The following is a 23970-nucleotide window of genomic DNA, read 5'->3' as shown; positions in this document are numbered from 1 at the left end:
TTCTTCTTTAACTGCTTCCAGTATTTTGTTCTTCTGTTGGGTTGCTGGGATCTTGACTATTATATGTCTAGGTGTAAATTTATTTTGATCATAGCTAGTTGGAGTCCTATATGCCTTACTTATCTGTACGTCCACCTCTTTCCTTCTGGGAAGTTTTCTGTCATTAATTCTGTGAACAGTTTTTTTTTAAAGTCATTTTTACTTTCTCCTACTTCATGGATTCCTATCAGTTTTATATTCTTCTTTTTTTCTTTTTATTGAGTTTATTGGTACATTTTAGGTATACAGTACAGTTACATTCATCATTGGGATCTTGTACCTTTACATGACAGATCTTGGTTCTCATTTTTTCCCCTTGTTCCTGCTCTCCCTCTCCCCCTCCTCCCTTCCCCCTTTACAAACACTTTATTTCCATTTTTTCATTTTCTCATATTTTTTTCTTTTCCCTTATTCCCTTTCCCCTACCCTTCCCATTTTCCCTACACCTTTAGCCCTTTTCTTCCTATTTCACATTGTTAATTATCTCATTAGGATCTTATGTACTATTATAGTTTTTCACACCAGAGAGACTATTCAGTATTTACACATGTGACTTATTTATTTCACTTAGGAGTATATCCTCAATATGTATCCATTTTCCTATGAATGACTCTAATTTCTCATTCTTTATGGCTGAGTAGTATTCCATTTTATAGAAAAACCACATCTTTTTTTGTTTTTTTTTTTTTTTGGTACTGGGGATTGAACTCGGGTCCTTGTGCTTTCAAGGTTGGCCACTGAACCGCTGAGCTAAATCCCTGGCCCAAACCCACATCTTCTTTATCCAGTTTCCAACTGTGGGCAAAATGGGCTGTTGTTTCCAAGTTTTAGCTATTACAAACTGTGCTGCTGTAAACATAGGTGTGCATATGTCACTGTGATATGATTCTTCTAACTATTTTGGAGGTTCCATTTGACCCAGCCATATCTCTGCTGGGTATATTATTCTTCTTTGCATCAGCTCAGAGTTGTTGGATTGATTTCTCATGATCCCTTACTGTTTTTAAGAGATCTTTCTTTTCATGGATGGTCAAGGACTGCAATCCTATCTTCTATATCTGAAATTCTATCTTCACATTCATTTATTCTGCTGTGAATACTTTCTATAGAGTTTTTAATATCCTGGCTATCTGAATCTGTTTCATGGATTCCATTTCTTTCCTATGTTAGGCATTCATCTTTTCCATTTCTTTCCTATGTTGGGCATTCATGTCTTCTGTCATGGTCCTGAATTCATCTATTTTTTTTTCTGTTTCTGTTCTAGAGTCTCTAGTCATGTTTTTCATCATGCTCATCATCTCTGTAGTTATCTGGGAAAGTATTTCTGTTTTGAATTTTTCTAGATTCTGAATGATCTGTTTTGTTACTTCCTGTGCTATGAGTTCAGGGTGTCCTAGTGGTTGATTGTCAGACTTTTCCACCTCATTTTCCCTAGGATTTGCTGTTAGTGAGCTGGAAGTCTGTATCTTTGCCTTGCTTAAGTGTTTTCTCATTTTTATTTTTGTTGTTATTGCTGTCCTTGGTTTAATTCCTGGGTTAGTACTTTGAACTTCCTGATATAGCTGCTCTTTAGGTTTTGAGTCTCTAATGACTCAGAGACACTCTCATTTTTATAATATAAGGACAACTTATTAAACCAATCAACCCTTTAGCTCAATTGATACAACCAGCAATGCAATAGCATCAACCACAGCTTAGAAATTGACCATTTTGTGGTAGTTATTAATCTGTCACCTCTAGCCATGTGAATTAAATCAATACCGAGGACTAGCCAAAAATAAGTTTATAGTGAATAATCTCTTCAATACAGCTACTTTACCTTTCAGGGTGGGGACTTAGAAGGAGTTGGGAGGAGAGGAGTAGATAGGTAGAAGAATAGGAGAAGGTTTCAAGTGAAGCCAGAGGACACAGGATGATCACACAAACTCTAGGAAACTGTTGAAGACAAGCAGGAAAGACAGAGTTCAAGAACAAAGACAAGAATAGAACAGTTTAACAATAATAGGGAAGCTGTAAATTGTACTCACCTTACTTTGAAACTAATGACACTTGAGCAAGGAAAAAGAGAAGAAAAGAAAAAGAAAGAAGAAATCCAAATTAGGGCAGGAACAGGAACAAAAAGGGAGATGGAGAATATTGTGGGGAGCAAGAGACTGAGTGGGAAAAAGAAGAAAGAAAAAAGGAAGAAATTACAGAATGGGAAAAAATAAAATTTTAAAAATAAAAATTAAAAATAAGAGAAAAAGAAAAAAATTTGAAGGGCTTCTCTCAGGGTATATTTCTGCTGTCACAATAGACAATGTTGGTAGCAATGTGCACTAAATCGATTAGTCTCAGCCAGCTGATGGCAGACCCCTGAGATTCAGGTTGAATTCTGGCTGCAAGGCCCAGGGTGAGCTCTCTAACTACCTGCAGGGTTTAACTGTGCAAGGTTCTACAGCAGTTTCCAGCTGCTCTTCACCAGAAGATAGTCCAAGGTGTTGATCTTTCCAACTTACCAACTATGGAGGTCTGATGTGCCTTTATTGCAGTTGTTCACTTCTGTTCTATCTTCTGGAGCTCAATAAAATCACCTTTATGACCACTTGTGCCCCTGCAGTGTGGATTCTGGTACCAGCACAACCAGGAGGCTGAAGAGCAGGGGGAGGAGGGGAGGAATGCTGCAGAAGTGCCTATGTGTCTGGGCAGTCCTCACGGGTCTACTCCAATGAAGCCTCCTGAGTTTAGTTATTACAGTCAACATGATCTTTAGCATCAGATAGAGATAGGTTTGAATCTTGGCTCTGCCACTTACTGGCCCAGTGATTTGGACCCAGGTACTTACTTCTTTTCTTTTCTTTTCACTCTTTCTTCTCATGGTGGAGATGGGTTTCTGCCACTCCTCTGGTTGTTGTAATACATGTAGAGCACTTAGGATAGTCCCTGGCTTGGTAAGATTCAGTAAACAGAACTCTCCTTGTGACCTATTACTATTATTATCATTATCAATTCTGTCACCATTATTATCTTTTTTTTTTAACTTAAAACATTTGTGTGTTTTTTTTCTTTTATTGAGTTTATTGGTACATTTTAGGTATACAGTACAATTACGTTCATTATTGGGATCTTGTACCTTTACATGACAGGTCTTGTTTGTCAATTTTTTTCCCCTTGTCCATGCCCTCCCTTCACCCACTCCTCCCCTCCCCATTTACAAACACTTTATTTCCATTTTTTCATTTTGTCATATTTTTTTCTTTTCCCTTATTACCTTTCCCCTACCCTTCCCATTTTCCCTACACCTTTAGCCCTTTTCTTCCTATTTCACATGGTCAGTTGTATCATTAGGATCTTGTGTACTCTTATAGTTTTTCAGACCAGAGAAACTATTCAGTATTTACACATGTGAATTATTTATTTCACTTAGGAGTATATCCTCAATATGTATGCATTTTCCTATGAATGAATCTAATTTCTCATTCTTTATGGCTGAGTAGTATTCCATTTTATAGAAAAACCACATCTTCTTTATCCAGTTTCCAACTGATGGGCAAATGGGCTGTTTCCAAGTTTTAGCTATTACAAACTGTGCTGCTATAAACATTTGTGTGCATATATCACTGTGGTATGATTCCTTTAATTCTTTTGGAAAGATACCCAGTGGAGGGATGGCTGGGTCAAATGCAACCTCTCGTCCCAGCTCTTTGAGGTATCTCCATATTGATTTCCATAGTGGTTGCAGCAGTCTGCACTCCCACCAACAGTGGAGAAGGGTTCATTTCTCCCCACAACCCTGCCAGCATTTGTTATTGATTGATTTCTTAATAGCAGCCATTTTTTGTCAGGTGAGGTGGAATCTCAGTATTTTCATCTGCATCTCTTAAATGACCAGTGATGTGGAACATTTTTTAAAATATTTACTTGCTGTTTTTACTTCTTTGTCTGAGAAATGTCTGTTCATTTCAGATGCCCATTTTTGAATTGGGTATTACTGTTTAAAATTCTATTTTGTTTGCCATCTTCCATATATATATTTTTAAATTTTATTTTATTTTATTTTTTTTGGTACAGAGGATCAAACTCAGGTCCTTGCACTTGTGAGGCAGGTGGTGGAACCATTGAGCCAAATTCCCCAGCTTCCTTAAATATATTAAAATCATTTTCCTCTGCCCATTTTCTTAGCTCAGCCTTCAGAAAAATTCTTCATGTGACATGCAGCTCACCTGTGCTGTTCCTTCCATTTATTGCACAGATACTTATCCAGACCCCTACTGTTTCAGATACAGTACTTACCTTGGGGAGTGAGACCACAGTGGTCCATGTTCTCATGGGGTCAGAGTTTGCTAAGGAAGCTTGATTATGAATAGGTGTGGTGTGTTTTCAAAAGCAGAGGCAGGGTGAAGGCCATGGTGATGGGTTACCTCCCCATCTTCCTTTGCCACTGCCAATCTCCCTGCTTGTCCGTTTGTCTGTACCTTGGCCATCAGTGGCTCATCTTTTTGCCCTCCTTTTTGGCAGTCCTATATTGGGCACCTCTGACCTATGCATGCTGGCTATTGTGCTGGGGACTGGGGACTCCACCTAGATGGCAGATCCTGGTCTTACCTTTCAAGTACACAGTGTGCCTCTGTAGCTGTGCACACCTTTTGTGTGTTCAGAACATTGCCAGTCCCCAGTTCTAGCTCTGTTTCATAACCCAGTTCACAGGCTGTCTCCTTGAAGGCTTTTCCAGCTGTGCAGTAGAGTTAATTATGCCACCTCTGCCACATGGCCAGCTTATGCTGTTACAAGGGCACTCACCTCACTTGGCTTTGTGTTCCTCAACAGTCAGACATTTATATTACATTTATATGCAGTCCCTGTGCCAGCACATGAATAATGTATGCGTGGTGTCCTGAGGCACTCACAGTATGGTGTGCGAGGGAGTCAGATGTGTTCACTGAATTGCATGGAGCTCTGGCTGCATATCCTGTGTTATTTCTGCTCCATATGACTGGCCACAGTGAATGGACTTGCAGGTGTGCTTCCCAGGAAGATGTCAGAATTCCTGAGTGACTAAAAGCCATTCAACCTGAAGCTTGTAGTCATGCAGCATTGTGGAGGCATTCTTGTACAGCTCAGCATTTTACACATTGAGGTTATACCAGAGAAGTTTACAAAACAAGCCCATCTTAAGACAAAGTGATTTACTTGCCTTTTAATCAGTGCTGTGATGCTTGGTGTATTCAACTCATTGGGAGTATGGAAGGGAAAGAAAAGAGCATGATGGGAGGTAGAAGATGTTAGGAGTTCTAGCCCTGTGGTTTGGGAGCTTTTGAACATTAAATTCCCAGTTGAGAGCCTTGATGTGTCATGGGTAGACAAAAAATTAAATTGAGGAATAATTATACTTTTTAGAATTGAAATGCAGTGCTATATTACAGGGTTGTCTTTAGGATTCAACAAGTGCGCATATAAAAGAAGAGGTCAGATGGTAGAGGGTTGAATACTGGCTGTCTCCTCTATGTTTGGCTTTGAGCAACATATCTGAAGAGGGTACAACAGTGGGTTCACTCCAGAGGGCAAATGTGTGAGTTCAGTGAGACAGTTTATGTACAGAGCCCAGTGAAGCCCTGTTTGTGGAAGTGCCACTGGGCCACACTGTGTGGTGTAGCTATTGAACTCAGCTAGCACTCACTTTCTCCCCCTAATCTTCTTGGATCTAGCAGATGCCTGTGTAAGACAGCCCAGTTGAGATTGCAGTTGATGGAATTTCTCTAACTTCATTCCCCATTGCAGTCTATTGCCACCTGATCTCTGTGTCCTCCTAAGGCATCCTGCAGCTAAGGTCCAGGGCCTGGGGGTGGGGACGGACCATGGGAGGCCTCCCAGAGTTCATTTCAGCAGAGCCAACCTCTCAGTGGAGATCCTTTTAGGAAATGAGATGCCATGGGAACAGGCAAGACCTGTGCTATAATTACAGTTTTTGAATCCCCCAGTAATAAATTCCTGATGAGCTACACTGATAGATGAGGAAATTTGTTCTTTCATTACAGATCTGAGACCCCACTAGGACAATGAATCTTATTTTAGTACTAGGCAATCAATTAAAAAATTGTTGAACCTGTTCTATGTGCAACAAGGGTATAAATTCTTGAAAATTTTAGATTGAGAAGAACATTATTTCTCATCTGGGTCTAAGTTTTGGGGGACTTCTGCCATGTCTATTTCTTCCAACAATCAGACGCCACCAGTCCCTGTCATCCAGCGTGGTGCTTGCCATGAGGATCTTTAATAGCTGTTTGATGTATGCTTGTTGAAAGAAGGAAATGAGCAGTAGTAGAATGTGGAAAGGAACTACCACAGTGCTGGATAGTTTCTAGAGGACTTTCCCGAAAATTACCCACATAACTTCTGTTTGCCAGGTTGCTGGTCTGAGACCTGATATGGTCTCATTTTGTCTTCAAAACAACTGTAATACTGTCTCCATCTATTAACAGGGCCTCTTGGGATGACAGAGTACACACAACTGTACTTTGTCAGAGAGCTCATGTGTGGCAGTGGTTGGGATTCAGAGTAGATTCAGGATTGTCTGACCCCAAAGCTCACATACTTGCTTGGTTGCTACTTTTTCTTTTCAAGATGCTATATCACATCACCTTCATGAGGGTTTTCTTGTAAATATTCTCATATTCAAGTTCTAATGCTCCTTAGGTTAGTGGTGTCAATCACACAAGGGGAGAAAGGCCCCGCTATAGTGGACAGAGCATGGTCTTTGCCAGTCATGGATCCTACTCTTAACATGTAGCTCTTTGTCTTGGGAAAGGTTACTTAGACTTTCTGGGCTTCAAATGCCTCTTATGGTGTGGGCACAGATAGCTCTCATGTAAGTTTGGAGCTAGCGCCTGTGTTCCCTGGGCGTACTCCCTTGCTCTGTAGGTGTCTACAAGGCCAAGTCAGTTTAGGTGGTTGGAAAGGGGAGACAGTTCATCTGACTACAGTAGTTTGGGCTGCCTTTTCCTTAGCTTTGGCAAATGCTTTTTAGGCATTTGATCACCCACCATTTGCATGGTTGCCACAGAGTAAATTAGCCCCCTCAAGGAAGTTTGTTCAGCTGGCAGGATTGAGTCTGGTGACTCAGTGACGCACATGCCTGAGTAGGTTGTTTCCTTGGCATCAATTCATATTATTTCCTGGCCCTGATGTAGGACACTGTAAAAAGCCTCTGCATTGACTTTGCAGCCCCCACCCCACTCTCTGGAATGAGCCTAGGTCCTTAGCACTGTTGGTCTCCTGTGCAGAAGGTGGGGTAGGGTTGGGCAGAAAGCGTTTAGATTTAAGTGTGAAATGATAGTATGACTTTATAAAGGTATGTGCTTGTATATTTGTTGATTTATAAAAGTATACTATCAGCCAGGGGTAGAAACATACGGTTATAATCCCAGCACTCTGGGAATCTAAGCAGGAGGATAATAACTTGGACTCCAACCTGGCTAATTTAGTAACTTTGTGAGACCTCATCTCAAACTTTAAAAAGTGGCCAAGGATGTAACTTTGTGTGAAGGCCCTAGGTTCAATCCCCAGTACCATAAATGAATGAATGAATGAATGAATGAATGAAAAAAATGTGTGCTCATTGTGGAAAATTCAGAAAACACAAAACAACTTGAAAATACTCATGATCCCACCACTCAAAGACAAAAGCAATATTAATAATATAGGTATGATTTCTTTTCTTTTTTGATATGAATATTTTTAGGGCCTTGAAATTACTTTGTAAATTCATTTTGGTATTCTGTTTTCACATAACTTTTTCCCCATATGTTCTAATTATATAGAAATCTAAAATGAAGTCTTGGCATGCAGCTAGAGGCGCTACATCGTACACTGTTGAGTTCCTGCAGAATGTCAGGTCTTGTTAGTCATCCATCGAATGAGAATGGCAGCTGATACCAATGTGTGATAACTGCAGCCAGGAACCGTGTTAGATACCCTCTGAGAGTCATCTCTCCTCATACAACACTGGGGAAGGAGTATGTATATTATGCAGCTGGGCAAAAGAGATTGGGGTTCTCAGAGTGGGAGGAATGACTAGTGTTTGTTCAAAGCCAGTGAAGGTGAACCTTTTGGAGAGGGAGTACCCAACTGCAACCCCAAACCCACTTATTTATCACAAAGTGCCAATACTGCAGTTAAACCTGAATAGTGAGGTTTTGGTTAAAAAAAAAAAACAACAGCTGTCATCTGTGCTTGGCTGTTGGGGCAACTTGTCTTTTGTGCCAACAGAGAGGGCTCTGTGTGCCTGCTGTGGCACATGTGCCACAGGTTTGCCACCACTGTTCTAAGCACTTGGCTTTGTTCACATGTTGCTTGTGTATGAAAGCCCATGTTTTGCATGAGTAACCTGGAGCATATAGAAGTTTGGAGCCAGGATGTAACCTAAGGCACATTTGTCTGGAACAGGTGTCCCTAGAAGCAGAATACCCCACCTCTTAAGGTCAAAGGCAAGGCCTGGCTCTGCTTTTATTCCCCTGTTGGATGTATGAGTGGGACCCTAGGGGAGTGATTTTGAGGGGGAGGGTGCCATAGGAAAGAGCTTCTAAGCTGGGCTGAGGCCGTGAGCAGGAATTCCTATGTGAGAAAGTGGCCAGGCATTCTTGGTATAAGGAACAGCAAATGCAGATGGTACCTGGGGCACAGTGGAGGATGAAGGGGAGGAGCAGGAGAGAGGTGGGCCAGAGCTGATATGTGTTGGCATGATGGAAAAAATGACTTTCCTAGAGCTTCACTTGCTTCAGGAGGGCATGTGATGGAGGGCCTGGTTCTTTGCTTTGCTACAGAAATGCCAATGGGATTAAAGAAGATGTGTGTGGTTTTTTTAAAAAAATAAAACGGAGTACTACTCAGCTGTAAAGAATGATAAACTAGAGATATTTATAGATGAATGGATGCACATTGAGGCCATACTCTTGAGCGAAATAATGTAAATACCGAATGTATTTACATATAGTAAATACCGAATAGTTTCTCTGGTGTGAGAAACTGAAAATGTAAATGAGGACCAAAATATATAATATGAAATGTATAATGTGAAATAGGAAGAAAAGGTCCAAAGAGGAAGGTGAAGGGGAAGGGGAAGAGGAAGGGATAGAGGAAGGAAAGAAGGAAAAGGAAAAAACAGAAACAAAGTCTTTGTAAATAAGGAGAGTCAGAGGGGTTCAAGGGAGGGCAGGGGGATGGGGAAAAATAAGAACCAAGATATACCATGTACAGGTACAAATTTTCAATGATGAGCGTCATATTGTACACATAAAATGTACCAATAAACTTAATGAATAATAAGAATAAAAAAGAAATGCCAATGGGATATTTGGGGTGAGAGGCTTTTGCAGGGCCTCAGTGATATTGGCAGCTGATACTGGCAGTTTGTAGGAGGGTGGGCCAGTGCTGCCTTAGCAGATGGGTGTGCTGTTCAAGGAAGTCAGTGTGCATGTCTTGTGTTCTTAGGGCTTTGAGATTGGGTCTTTAGAAGCAGGCTCCAGTTGGTTTTCTATCTTGGTTCTTTTTAGCCTGATATCTCTTATCCGATTCCATTCCATTCTGAATTGGTTTATTGGGTTGAAATGTAAGGACGTAGCACTTAGCAACACCTATTACGACTTTGGCAATATAGGATAATATTGGAAATTTAGGAATTCACTGTGAATATAAAAAGACAGAGAGCAGAGGGAATGAGTTAAGGGTATGAGGCCTTGCATTACAGACATTTATAAATGTCACATCCTCCAGGTCTGCTACTAAAAGGAATGAGATGGGGGAGGGGCTAGCACATCACAGCTACACCCACCTCCAACCCGTACTTGAATCAGCCCTCCTGCCCCCACAGTGGTGTAGATGAGGCTGTGCTTGTGGCCCCCCAAGCTAGCTTTGTGGGCTGGGAGTGTCACAGTGGGGACAGGATTCAGGGAACCCGGAACTAACCATGACCCAGCACAAGGAAAAAGGGACAAGAGCACCAAAAATCAGGAGAATTTCAGGGTCTGGAGCCAAGAAGGGAGGCTGATTCTGGCCACTTCCTTTTAGACCTTATCCCAATTCCATCCTATCCCTGGTTTCTGTCCTATAACATCACCATTGCATGGCTTCAGGATCTCCCAGTGTCCTTCCCATGCAGCATGCAGCTAGTACAAGTCACAGAAGGTGGCCTCAAAATGCAAGGATAGAGTGGAGTGTGATCTCTGGGGTCATTGAGAGGATTTTGGTACTATATATGCATGGCCTGTGGAGGAAGGTCATATTGTCCATCCCAGAGTTGAGTCCTAACTGAATACCCACAGAGTATATCCAGTGGGCTATTAGAGTTTTAGGACTACAGTATAATGAGAGACAGGATAACTTGTAAAATTTAATCAGTGCTTTCTAGATTGGGGTAGTGCCACAGGCTAAAGAATAAAATAAAGGGCCAGGGATTTAGCTCAGTGGTTCTGTGGCCTGCCTTGCAAGCACAAGAACCTCAGTTTGATCCCCGGTACCCCACCAAAAAAGAATAAAGTAAATACCAGAAAACATCTAACATCATTATGTTCCATAGATTACCATGTAAGAAGAAGACAAGACCTGTGTGTGTGAGGATTGAATGTGACATTTACACATGCAGGGGCAAGGACCCCCAGAGCAAGCTCAGAGTTTGCTGCACAGGCTTGTCCTTGCTCCTACTGACCTGCTGACTTCTCACCCTTGAGTCTTGTCACTCTCCTCGGAAGGCTTTCTGGGCACTGCATGCAAGGGCTGTGTTTGTGGTGTGCTGTCAGGTGCCTATGACTACCTTGTCCTTCTAGAATGCTTCTCTTTGTCTCCATGTCATCTGTGTGTCACACTTCTTCCCTCATTTCTGCCGTCTGTCTATGCACCTGGAAGAATGAGGCTGGACAAAGATGCTCCATAAACACTCACTAGAAAAGGACAAGAGAGGATGAGGAGTCCAAGGAGGGGTGCAGAGTGCAGGCATCTGTCCTGGGGCACATGCAACTCTTTTCTAGCCTATGATGGTGAGAGAATCTCTAATCTAAGATTACAGGGTGGGGTGCTAGGCATCTAAGGTGAATCTCTGACCTGGTAGGAAAAACTTACAGGAACCCAGCCAAGTGGAGTAGGTGGGTGGAAGATATTCCCAGCAGTGGGAACATAATAGGACACAGGTGTGGGCCTAGGAAGCCCGGGGATGCCCAGTACGGACTGGCTGAGCTCTCTTGGAGGTCGCACATAGTCAGTCCTGGGTAGGGCTCGGGGTCTCCTCCTGCCCTCTGCTGTGCAGTACACTCCCCCTATAATGGGTCCTTTGTGCCAGTTTTGGGATTTATGTTTGAGAGGGCTCTTGTCAAACCTCAGTGGGTCTGACATGGTGTTGGGCTGGCTGAGAGTTGCAGGACACAGTGGAAGGAAGGTGGAGAGATTAGCATAGGGAAGAAGGGGTAAAGGTGGAGGCTGCTTTGAGCTGCCTGCAAAGATGGTTAGTGTGCCTGAAGAGGGTGCAGAGTTCACATCCTGGCTCTGGGAAGTCCTGGTTCTTGTGCCATCATGAAAGTCTTCCATTTGCCTACCATGCATGTGTAGAGACTAGGAAGGAACTGAAGGGGTGATGTGAATTAGGCACCCTGAGATGGGCTGACACTCAGCTGCCTGGTCTCTCCCAGAATACCTGCACAGAGCTGGTGCTCAGACACCTGAGAGCTTGGTAGAGCTGTCCCTTAACAGGAGCAGATGGCTTGAGAGGCTGTGAGTCCCCATCAGTGGTGATGTTCTTGTCAAAATTAGCTAATAATTATAACAAGAACTACTTCATAAATATTTTGCTAGGTACCACGTACTGTCCTGAGTGGTCTCTGTGGTGCTAATCTTTCCCCATTTTACCAGTGTAAGAAGGGAAGCTGAGAGCAAGTGAAGGTAACACATCCTCTGAGGCAAGCAAGGAAGGTGTTGGAACTGGTCTGTCTGCAGGAGAACATGATCATAGGGACTTTATCTTTGAGAGCCTTCACCTGGTCAGTTTCTTGAGTAAATGCATGACAATGCTAGGAGAGGCCTGGCAGCGGTTGCCTTGGACACTGATGGGAGAGGACCTTCAGTGGAGACAGCACTGGCTCTAACAGGACAGGTGGGCAGGTGTCTCCAGGGAGCAGAGGAAAGTCCAGTCAGCTTTGCAGCAGTGAGCCAGGTGTCTCAGCATCCTTTGAAATGGGTAGGAAGACTGTCCAGGTGGCTGCTTGATTTTGTGCCAGGCTTGCTCTTTTCCTTTCCATTTCCTGACCTGTAAGATGGCTTTGATATATGTATTTTAGTTTAAGACAGTCTGTTCTTTCTGTAACTGTATGACTTACCTTGCAAAGAAACACCTACCTATACATTCTTCCTCAATAGCCCAGAGCCTCATGTTATATGCTAAATCAGGCTTCCAGACAGATAATTTATTTTGCTTTATTTTTAATATGATGTATATGTATGTATTTATTTGGTTTGTTGTATTAGTACATATCTGCAGTACATGCATTTTACAGTTATCTTGGGGAGTGGGTACATGCACATAATAAAATATTTCATTTTTAGCCCCTTCCCCTTACCTCTGCTATTCCTTCCTTCCTCCTCTAGTTCTCCTTTCCCTTTTTTCATTCTTGTTGATATTATTAAATTTAGTTTGTGTTTATGGCATATAATGTTTTCATTCATTGAAGTTTTTAGAATCCTGTACATGGTTCATCTTTGTTCTACTTATTTCCCCTTTTCCTCCCCCTCCTCCTACACCCTTTGTCCCTTGTCCCCCTTCCTGTTTGCAAGAGATTATTTAAGACTCAGTGTCTTTGTACATTTTACTGTTTCTTTCTAAACCTTTGATGAAGCATTTAGTTTTTGTCCTGTAATTTTGGTACCTAATCTTGGATGTGATGTTCTTTCTCCTATGATGGGTTATTTTTGTTGGCCTGTGCCTTCTTCTACTTTACTGATAACTTGGTGGCTACTTCTCTTTAATTCTCAATTTCCATTTCTGTCCTTACATTACTATAAGTATCTCTTTTGACACCTACATTTTCTTGAAAAAATCCTAAGCAATGGTAATTAATCCTTTGCTGTAATTAAAAACTTTACTTTCCAGGAACCAGCCTTCTTAATAATTCAGTCATTTCCCCAATGGTTCATATTTTCTTTCTAATTAATTATTTTTTTATTAGTACATTTTTGCAGTTTATAATGATTACATTTATTGTGGGGAGTTGGTACATGTATGTAATACATCTTAATTCTTTTTTTGTTCCTTGCTCCTGAATACCTTTAAGGGGCATTGTCCCTGGGTCTATTCCTTTTTGTTTTTCATTAAGTTTATTGGTATATTTTAGGTATACAGTACAGTTACATTCATCATTGGGATCTTGTAACTTTACATAACGTATCTTGGTTCTTATTTTTTCCCCATTCTCCTGCCCTCCCTTCACCCCCTCCACCCTTCCCTGTTTGCAAAGAGTTTGTTTCCATTTTTTACTTTTCTCATTTTTTCTTTTCCTTTTCCCTCCTTTCCTTTTCCCTTCTCCTCCCACTTCCCCTACTCCTTTAGACCTTTTCTTTCTATTTCACTTTGTCAGTTATACATTTTGATCCTTATTTACACTTTTAGTTTTTCACACCAGATAAACTATTCCTTTTTGTTAGCACCCTTTTTCAAGGAAGCAAGGAGAAAGGAACATGTTCTATTGGATGTGCACTACCCAGGTCTTGGCCGCTTGATTAAGCTCACTTCTGGCCAGGGAGATGTTAGCCTGTTTTGTATGCACAGCACAGGTGGCTTTGAGTTCTTGCAGTTAACAAAACACACACATCTTTTTCTTTCATATGGACCTCATTCTTGCTATCTTTCACTGAATTCCTGTGAGGTTAGTTTTTGGGTTTAGAGCCCAGGATTTTATATTTTAACTCGACTATGAAGTAGTACTTTCATGGAGAAACTAAATATAATGATTTTGTAATCATTTGGACCTCAAATTCAGTAATTTTCCTCTAGTTTATGACTATGGACAAATTATTTAATTTCTCTAAGCCTCAGTTTCCTTTTTTTCTCATTGAGTTTATTGGTACATTTTAGGTATACAGTACAGTTACATTTATCATTGGGATCTTGTACCTTTATATGACGGATCTTGGTTCTCATTTTTCCCCTTACCCCTGGCCTCCCTTTACCCCCTCCTCCCTTCCCTCTTTACAAATACTTTATTTCCATTTTTTTCATTTTCTCATTTTTTTTCTTTAACCTTATTTCCTTTCCCCTACCCTTCCTACTTTCCCTACACCTTTAGCCCTTTTTTTTTCCTATTTCACATTGTCAATTATACCATTAGGATCTTATGTACAATTATAGTTTTTCACACCAGAGAAACTATTCGATATTTATGCATGTGGGACGTATTTATTTCACTTAAGAGTATATCCTTAATATACATCCATTTTCCTATGAATGACTCTAATTTATCATTCTTTATGGCTGAGTAGTATTCCATTTTATAGAAAAACTACATCGTCTTTATCCAGTCTCCAATTGATGGGCAAATGGGCCTCAGTTTTCTTATTCAGCATAGCAGCTTGGTTCACACAAGGGGAGTGGTTGGAACAGCATCTAGTTACTCATTCCTTGAGCCTGAAGGGATAGTGAGAGAGGAAGGTAGCAGCATAAAGGAGGGTGGTAGCATAGCCAGGAAGCCAGGCTTTTCCATCCAGAGCTGAGAAATGGCAGGAGCTTCTTAGGAGGGGAGCTGTTTTGATAGCATCTGGCTCTCCCACTTGATGGCTAAAGACAAACACCAGGCACTGGACTGAACCAAGTGATGGCATTTAATTAGTTGCATGCACTCACAGCCAGGTGAGATACAGGGCCATGGGAATGAGCTGTGAATATGCCATGGTCATAGTTGGGCCATGAATAACTGACCCAGGGCTGTGAAGGGGACTTTTCAGTAGTCAGTGGGTGCAATGCCCCATTCCTATGGCTCCTCACAGTCTTTCTGAGGATGGCAGGAAACAGAGCCCATTGCTCAGGAATGGGCAGGAATTGTGCATGAACTGTGAGCTATGTGGTGGGCGCACTGGTGGGAACAGTTGGAGGAAAATGGTGTGGGACTGTTCAGAGGACCTGGTACCACCAGTGACCAGATAGCACGAGTGTCCCCCCATTGTCCCCAAGGTGGGCTGTCTCCACAGTCTCTGGTGTCTTTGTTGTCACCTGTGCTGTATATGAGAGAGAGCCCCACTTGAAGGAACCATTTTGTCCACAGCATTCCAATCAGTCTGTGCCCAAATGGGGTCCAACCCAAGGCCCTTTCCCTCTAGCACTCAAGACCATAAAGACAGAGGTAGATTTTCTTTTTTTTTGGTACCGGGGATCGAACTTGTGTCCTTGCGCTTGTGAGGCAGGCAGCAGAACCACTGAGTTAAATCCCTGGCCCAAGACAGAGGTAGATTTTCAATGAAGCCAGGGAAAGACTCTCCTCACCACTGTCCGCCATGCCCCACTGCACATAATTCTTTTTTTGCAGAGGATCCCTCTTCTTGATTATATGTTCCCAACTAGACTTGGGTCTGTTTATTTTTAAAGTGATACATTATAGAAAATACTCATTGTGGAGAAATTTAGCTTAACTCATTTAGTTTATATGAGAAAGACAACATTGAATTTTATTTCTTTGATTGTTCTGAGACATAGTCTTCTTGCTATGTAGCCCAAGCTATCCTTGAATTTGCAGTGATCCTCCTGCCTCAGCCTCCTGAGTACTAGAATTACAGGCTTATGCCAACTTGCCTGGCTAAATTTATCCACAAGAATGATCTGCTTGTTAGGAGTAAGGCGACTTGGCTTGCAGCTCAGTTTCTCTAACAATGGGTGATTCTGCTTCTGCTTTATGTCTCATCTGTAAACAGGGGCAAGAACAGCAACAGCCCTTGATTCTGGAACATTTGTGGTACTTCGGTCCATTGCAAATGCTTTTTCCTTTGAGATTGCCTCCGTGTCATCTAGGGGGATTAGTAGGTCCCGTGTTGCTGCAGGTTCATCATCCTGACTGCTGTTATTATTGTTGTAGAAAAGTTGTATGGCGACTTCCTGAGCTGGAAGCTGGAAGAAACCCTGGCCCAGTTCCCTCTGCAGCCTGGGAAGGTGACCACTCTGGCCATCAGCATCAAAGCAAAGCTGGACTTCTCCTGCCAGGAGAACCTCCTCCAGGACCTCAGTGATGGTGAGCCCTTCCTAATCTCAGCTAGCATATCTCAGCTGTTCAGTGCCTACTGTGCAGTCTGTGGTTTGAGAGTAGGTCATTGGAGCTTTCTGAGACTTCTCCTGGGCACACTGTAACAGAGAGAGTTACAGTATGTGTCTGAAGTAATCATAATACATGTTAGCTGAATGGTTTCTTAATTTTTACTCTTTGCCATTTTGTGATCATTTGCCAGAAGGTCATCCTAAATGAGTGCAATGTATGAATTGCTGCATTTATTTCAGTATAACTGCTGCAATTCCCTGGACATCTAATTGGATTTGACAGTAAAGTGTTCCTCTGAGTTTAGTGATTTGTATAAGGAGAAGGAGTCTGGGAAAATGGGAGTTTGTATTTGTTTTGATGTATGGACAAGGCTTCACATGGCATTTATGCCAAGTAACAAAGCATGGTTCATACTTCCATTTGCAGGCTTTATGGGATATGTTGGTCAGCTCTGGCTGCTGTAACAAAATGCCATGAAATGCCTGGCTTAAACGACAGAAAGTTATACTTCATAGTTTAGGGGACTAGAGGTCTGAGATCAGGGTGCCAGCATGGTGGATTTCTGGTGTGGGTCCTCTTTCTGGCTGGCACGTGGCCATCTTCTGGCTGTGACTTCATGCGGCAGAGAGAGATCATCTCTGTGTTGTTTGTTTGTCTTCTTAAAATGGCCCCAGATCACTGCATTAGACCCTGGCTTTAAGACTTTACTCATTACCAGCTCCTCACAGGCTCTGTTTCCAAATACGACCATGTGGAGGCCAAGTCTCAATGTATGAATTTTGGAGGGAGGCACAAATGTTTGCCCATAATATGACTATTGCTGGAGACACACAGTGGATTCTCTTTGTAGAATTTGCCAGTTAGGAAACTTCAGGTGACTGACTTAACTTGGTGTATCAATCTACTAATCTACAAAATGATAATAAACCCCATTTCTATGGCATTGTGAGTGTTCACACAATGCCTGGAATAGAGCTAATGTTCCTAAATGTTCATTACATGAGTGAGTGTCAGAACACATGAGATTAGGAGATGTGACTTCAGTGCAGCTCATATTATGTGGCAGTGCCCTGGGAGTGAAAGCTAGACTTGGGCCTGGATCAGGACCTTTTGTGGGTCAAGTTATAGGATTGAGCCCTATAGCTTAGGGTACAGCAGGTGCCTTGGGTCAAAGACTAGGTGTCTGTCTCTCTGGGGATGGGATTCTGTTTCCTGGCCATTCTTTCTCAGCATTTCTGTATGCTCAGGAAATGATGGCATCATGCTGAATGCCAGCAACTGTACCATGAGTTATGGATCTTGTTCTCCTGTGACAGGAAGTTGCCATCTACACTCTCCTTCTCTGAGGAGTCAGTGATCTTGTCCCAGGAGTGTGCCCAGCTCCTTTCAGCCAGGCATTTTACTCTTGCTCTTCCCTCACCCATATTGCTCTGCCCCACTGCTCTGTATGATCTACACCTGCTTCTATAGATGTCAGTTCAACTGCCCCCTTGTGGCAAGAGTACCCCTGATAGCTTGGTGAAATCAGCCCTTTCCTTGTCCCTGCTGCTCCTATTCCTCATCTTGCATTACTTACCTCCCAGTACTCTTCCTGGAAGTATCTTGTTTGCTTTGTTTTCCTGCCTGACTCCTTGCTTAGAATAGGAAACAAGAATCCTGACTGTCTTGTTTAGTGTTGGGTCTCAGTGTGGGACCAAAGACTTTGGTGTTTCTAGCATGGGTCATGAATGAGGGTCTCTTGCCCTGCTTCTCCCCTTAATGGGGGGCTCCAACAATTTCTGCACATTCTTGTGAGTACTTCCCACCAGAAGACCTCTTTAGAGAGTTGCTGAGGCTCTCAACTCCCTGGGCTGGGGGTACAGAAATGAACTACCATGTTAATATGTTTATATTAGTGGCTGTAATATTACATGTTGCTCTGTCTTAGGTAGCTTGGGGCTACTATAACAAAACATAGTGGACCCTTAGCTTATGAACTCAATTTGTTCTTGAGTTCTGGTTGTAACTCAAGTTGGTCAGTTGAAGGCCCAGGCTTCTCTACATAGCCTTCAAAGTTTCTCTCGTGTATGTAGGAAGATCTCAGAGTCCTTAGAGAGACATTGGCCCAGGATTTCTCAATTAACCCCACACAAGAAAAGCTGTTCTAATGTTCTTTCCAGAACTCTTTAAGGGTTAAATCTTTATCTGAGACCATCTGGAATCACAAGTGGCTGGCATTGGGGTCATAACTCAAGACTTTGGTTGCAAGTTAAAACTAAAATTCCTGTCATAACCCAAGGTGTTTGTATGTCAGATTGGTCATAACTCAAGGATCCATTGTACCATAGGCTTGGCTGGTTGAATAGCCATCACTGATTTCTCATAGCTCTGGCTATTCAAATATCCAAGATCAAGGTGCTGGCAGATTTGATTCTTCATGGCTTGTCGAAGGCTTCCTTCTCACTATGTCCCTATACAATGAAGACATGGAGCTCTGCTGTCTGCCTCTTCTTACAAGGCAAGAAGCTCATCAGGGTGTGCTTTAATGACCTCATACCTAGTTAACCCCAAAGCCCCATCTCCTAATGCTATCGCAGTGGGGTTAAGGCTTCAGCATTCAAATTTAGCCTATCATACCCTTCATAAAATTTATTCTCCAATTTCTGCAGTGTTTAAATAATTATCATGAGTTCCTTGTATTATGTAAATGCTTGATAAAATAGTCTTAAAAAATTATTAGCAAAAGTAGGAAAACAAGTTTAGTGTTGGAAATGTTAAGCCTTTAAAATCTCACATGGATTTAATCTTATACCAGGGCTTAAAAACTCAGATGAAATGTATTTTTTTTCTGTTTGTAATGTGCTTTGTCCTCTGAGCTGCATTTTTTTCTATTAACAGACAGAGGATTTCCTAGGTTTTGACTTCTATTTTTCAAGAAGGGAGTTCGGTGGGTCGGTAATGTAGCACAGTGGTGCCATGCCTGCCTTGCAAGCACAAGGTTCTGAGTTTGATCCTGGTTCCTAGAGGGGAAAAAAAAAAAAAAAAAAAGAAAAGAAAAGAGAGCTTGGCATAAATGAATAAATGAGGCACAATCCTGGGAACCTGTCCAGACACTTGTCTCAGGAATGCTTGATTGGATATTATTGCAGGGGCTATGTCTTGGCAAATAGACCTCCAGCAGAGAGTATTTGCATGTGAGAAGCAATGGACTGATGTCTGGGGCTGTATTACTGACCACCTGCTTCTCCTGAATGAAGAGTGTAGAAGGCTTTGAGGTGGAACCCTAATTTTCTGTGTTGTGGTGGCTATTTATGTGTTCAGTGCAGGCCTATTTGGTTAGGTTATTGTGGTTCTGTCTTTGTTACAGAGAGGATGGGACACTCTCTTTGCCTTTCTAAGATGAGAGTGGAATTGCAATTTGGGGTTAGTAGTCTGGGAATACTTTCTTCTATCTTTTAAAGTGAAACTAAATTAGAACTAAAATTATGGTTACCAAGTGGTTTGTAAAACAAAGTTGGCCTAATTTTTGGTCAGTCAGAGATAGCACATAGTTATTAATTAGATACCTTTTTCATTAATAATGGTTAATAGAAGCACTGGCTGGTTGTTTATGTAGCATGTTATAGAGTGAGACAGAGAATCTTCATGGGCACATTTTATAGAGGAGAAAGGTAGACACAAAGGACCCTTGCAGAGTTTGGTCCGTGGGTGGTGCAATTCAGTATGAGAAATCATGGGGTTTTCATTAGGCACTGATTTGGAGACAGCTGTGAATCAGTGGCAGAGACTCATTTGTGGCTTTTGGAGCTGGACTATGACTTCCCTTGGCTCTCACTCTGACAGTCTCAGAAACATTGACAGGACTCAGTTTGTTTTTCAGGCGTGAGCTCACATTAACTATGGTTGCTGAAATTAGATGCCACTTTTTAATTTTATAGCAATAAATATGACTGTTGCACAAACTAAGATACTGATTTCAGTGTGAGCCACTGACAGATGGAGAGAATTAATATGTATTAAGCACTGTCAGATATTGTGAATAAATACTGGGCTGGACACTTTATTTGCATTATTTCTATTTAATCTTCCAAACAACTCTATAAAGAAAATGTTATTATTATATTTCCCATTGTGTAAAAACACGAAAGAAGAGTGTTCTAGCTAAAGGAGATTGAAGAAATACAACAATGAAATCTTATGCGTGGTCCTTAATCATATCCTGGGTTAAGAAAAGACATTTTTGGGACAACCTGGGAAATTAAATATGTACTGTATATTAGATGATATCGTGTCAATGACGAATATATTGAGAATGATAATGACATTGAAATTGTGGTAAAATATTTTTGTTCTTAGGAAATAAATTCAGAAGTACCTAAGGGTGGGAGATACCACACCTGTATTTTCTTTGATATAGTTCAGAAAGAAAATGTGACTATATAGAGAAATAAATGTTACTGTAAATGCATAGAGAAATAAATGTGAGTGTGAATATAGAGAGAACTAAAGTAAAAGTATCAAATTATTAAAAATTAGTGGCTTTAGATAAAGGGTATATGGATATTCTCTTATGTGGAAGAGGATAACATGCCTTTGTAGAGCACTGCTTTGTTTTCTAAATGAATTATCAGAAAACAAATGATTTCCCATATCTTCAAATTCTTGGGCAGCATCTGTCTTCCTCTAGGGTAAGAGAAGTCAGCCTTTTACCTAGAAAATGTTATTTTTTTTTTCTATGATGCAATATCCAGAAATCTGATTTCTTGGAATTAAAAAAAAATTATGTTTAAGATTAGACATCTTGGAAGGTGGTGATAGATTATTTTAGGTTTTGGATATTTTTGAATTATCCAATTAAAGAGACTGAACAGTTGGGATAGGAAAACCAAGTACCTTTAGGCAAAATATACAACAAAGTGAAATACTAGAGTATCCCTATTGATATAGGGCACCAAGTAATCCAAATAAGGGAAATATTATAACTCCCAACCTGCTAGATATCCAAAATGCGAGTCTGTGTTCTCTAAAATCAAAAAAATGAATTCTAGGAACAGTGGACGTTAAGAGTAGGAAGAATTTATTGAGAAAAAGATAGATGTATCTAAGAGAGACAGAAGGGGGACTGGAAAGTGGGTTGTCTACCCACCTGGTTTCTCAAAGGTGTTTTATGGGGCAAAGCCATGAAATGAGGTGAGTACAAAGTGGGACAAAACTAGAAGAGCCAATGAAAAGTTACAAGGTGGACATGAGGGTGGGACAAAGACATGACCATCCAATAAGATTATAGGTATAGTTGCCCAGGTAATATTGTTCAAATGGTAATCAAATGGGGAAGCTGTTTGTGTAGCAAGAACACATGGATTTCCAGGAAGGAATAGGCTAGTTAGGGATGTGTTGGTTCCCAATTAGGATGATTGATATCTATTTAGAATATCAGTCACTGCTATTCATCCCCAGGGGAAGTAGGTGGGTGTAGCAGTTTCTCTCTTTTTATAATGTTAATCTTCAGTGAATGTGCCTCATTTGTTTTCTATGCTGAGGGCCCAGCCTTGTCTGACTACCTTATAATTTTTAACTAACTTAGCTATCTGTAAAAGACAAGCCTCAAAATATAAACAGATGCAGACAAACAGCTGCTTGCCATGCAGATGAGTATCATGCAGGAAGACAGTGCAAGCTATTAATTGATGTTGACAGAACCAAGAATCCACCCAGTATTCACTGGACAGTTCAGTGAATCAAGTTGAGAAAAGCAGCTGAGGCATGTTGCCTGGTCTTGCATGTTATAGGAGATGAATGCAAAAAGTTCTTCTAGAACAAATTTACATGTTTGGGGACTACCCAAAAGCACAAAATAATATAGATTTATCAGTTAGAAAAGCTAACCAGAATAATTTCTCCTAAAAGACCATGTAAACTAGTTGATAGAGTTCTCTACCAGACACAATGTCCCCAATGTTCCTACATTTTAAAATGACTCCCAGTCCTAAAATGGTTCCCGCTTAAGGAAATGAGCCACTGGGTGGTGGTGGGGAGTGAAACCTACCCCCTCTGGAGAAGCAAAACCTAACTTGTTGCTCCAACCTATTACCCTCATGATACTCCCCATGATACCGCAAGTCACCTGGCATCACATTGGTTGCCCAACAACCTGAACAATTCTCAACTCTCAAAATCCCTACTACACTGCCCTTTATAAACCTTATCCCAATTAGTCTCGCCCTCTCTCATCTTTGTTCCGGGCAGCTGGGCAGCTCCTTCCCCAATAAAGCCTTGCCTAGGGTGCTCCTATTTTGGCTCATTTTCTTTCACTAGCCTTATATAAAGATTGCCAATAGGAAAGGATCAAAGCCCAATTCCACATAAAGTTATAATGTAAATATAGCAAGCAAAACAACACAGCAACACACCATTAAAGCATGCTAGAGGAACATGCTCACACCTGATGATAATTGTATTTACAGTCATTACAGACATCAAAAAGGCTAGACAAAAGAATAGAAGGTAAATTGCAAAAGAACTTAATACCTAGAGAATTTTAGAGATCAAATGGATAGAAATTCATAAAGAATTCAAAATGTAAGAAAAATTGTTCAGTAATGCCATCTTCAGTGAATCTGTACCTGATGCATACATTAAGGGAAACAGAAAGTAAAAAGGAGGGGAAAAAAGGAATGAGAGAAAAACTATTAAAGAGAAAATACATATTTAGAAGACAGACAAAGAAGATCTAACATATGTTTGTAGATTCATACATCTAAATCACTCACTAGAGACCCCAAATAAGGAAAACAGAACAAAGGAATGATAACATGTTAAAATCTGTAGTTCAAGAAAACTTCAAGTTTACAAAATAATGTTTGAAATTGTTTATTGAATGGCATACTGTGAGTCTGACTGAGAACATTGACCTAGAATGACCAAGACATATCCTAATAAAATTACTAGAGTTGGAAAAAAAATCTTTTGGGCCTTCCAACAAAAATAGCAAGTGATTTATGAAATAAAATCAAATTACCATTGAACTTTTTGATAGCAACAGTTTGTGTCTGTAGTCAACAGAAAAGCGTGTTCAGGTACTACTGTAATAAAAATGTGAGCCACAGGGCTTTAGGCACAGTTGTACTACCTTTCAGGTTTTAAAGGCCCAGACAAATATTGTCAACATGTAGGAAACAGGATTGAATTCTTATGATTCCTTCATCAACGATTCTACTAGGGACGGACTACCAAAATGGCTACAGAGATGTTGTCATAAGAACATTAAACACAGTTATTGTATAGCAAGGACCCAATAAATGTTAGGAGGGAGTGTATAGTGTCATGGCCCTTGGCTCTTAGTGTCTATGCACCACAATAATTTAAAATGCAGGGACTAGGGGGAAATCATATGCAAAAGTGATTTAAAAACTGATTTCAATACTATTTTAGTATAAATAATGTCAGCATTGGTATCAATATTCAGAAGCAGTGGAATACAGTAAACGATGTGTTTTATGATAATCTAATTCTATTAAGGAGTCTGGTCTTGAACCAGTGTTTTCCTATGGAAGGCAGGAGGTAGCTGATATAAAATATAAAATGGAGGAAGAAGTCTCTCATGTAGAGTTTCAATTAAAAATTTTAGTAAGAGGGCTGGGGATTCAGCTCAGTAGTTCTGTTGCCTGCCTTGTAAGTGCAAGGTCCCGAGTTCGATCCCCCA

The 23970-nt window shown here is 41.0% G+C and overlaps 1 protein-coding gene across 11 annotated transcripts in view; it reads left to right on the top strand.

The window, feature by feature from the left end:
* Nucleotides 1–23970, top strand: part of Trappc9 (trafficking protein particle complex 9) — a 682458-nt gene that overhangs the window by 192050 nt on the left and 466438 nt on the right. For all 11 annotated transcript variants that reach the window (XR_004516032.1, XR_004516033.1, XM_033760864.1 and 8 more), the window contains one exon: nt 16113–16265. Coding sequence is in view for 9 of the 11 variants with exons in the window: in XM_033760864.1 (XP_033616755.1) it covers nt 16113–16265 (153 nt within the window). In the remaining 2 variants the exon portion in view is untranslated. The remainder of the gene's footprint in view (nt 1–16112; nt 16266–23970) is intronic.

The sequence above is a fragment of the Fukomys damarensis genome, unplaced genomic scaffold, assembly GCF_012274545.1.
Source record: "Fukomys damarensis isolate Sample0158 unplaced genomic scaffold, DMR_v1.0_HiC HiC_scaffold_5, whole genome shotgun sequence".
NCBI classification, from domain to species: Eukaryota; Metazoa; Chordata; class Mammalia; order Rodentia; family Bathyergidae; genus Fukomys; species Fukomys damarensis.
This window is presented reverse-complemented; position numbering and strand designations above follow the sequence as displayed.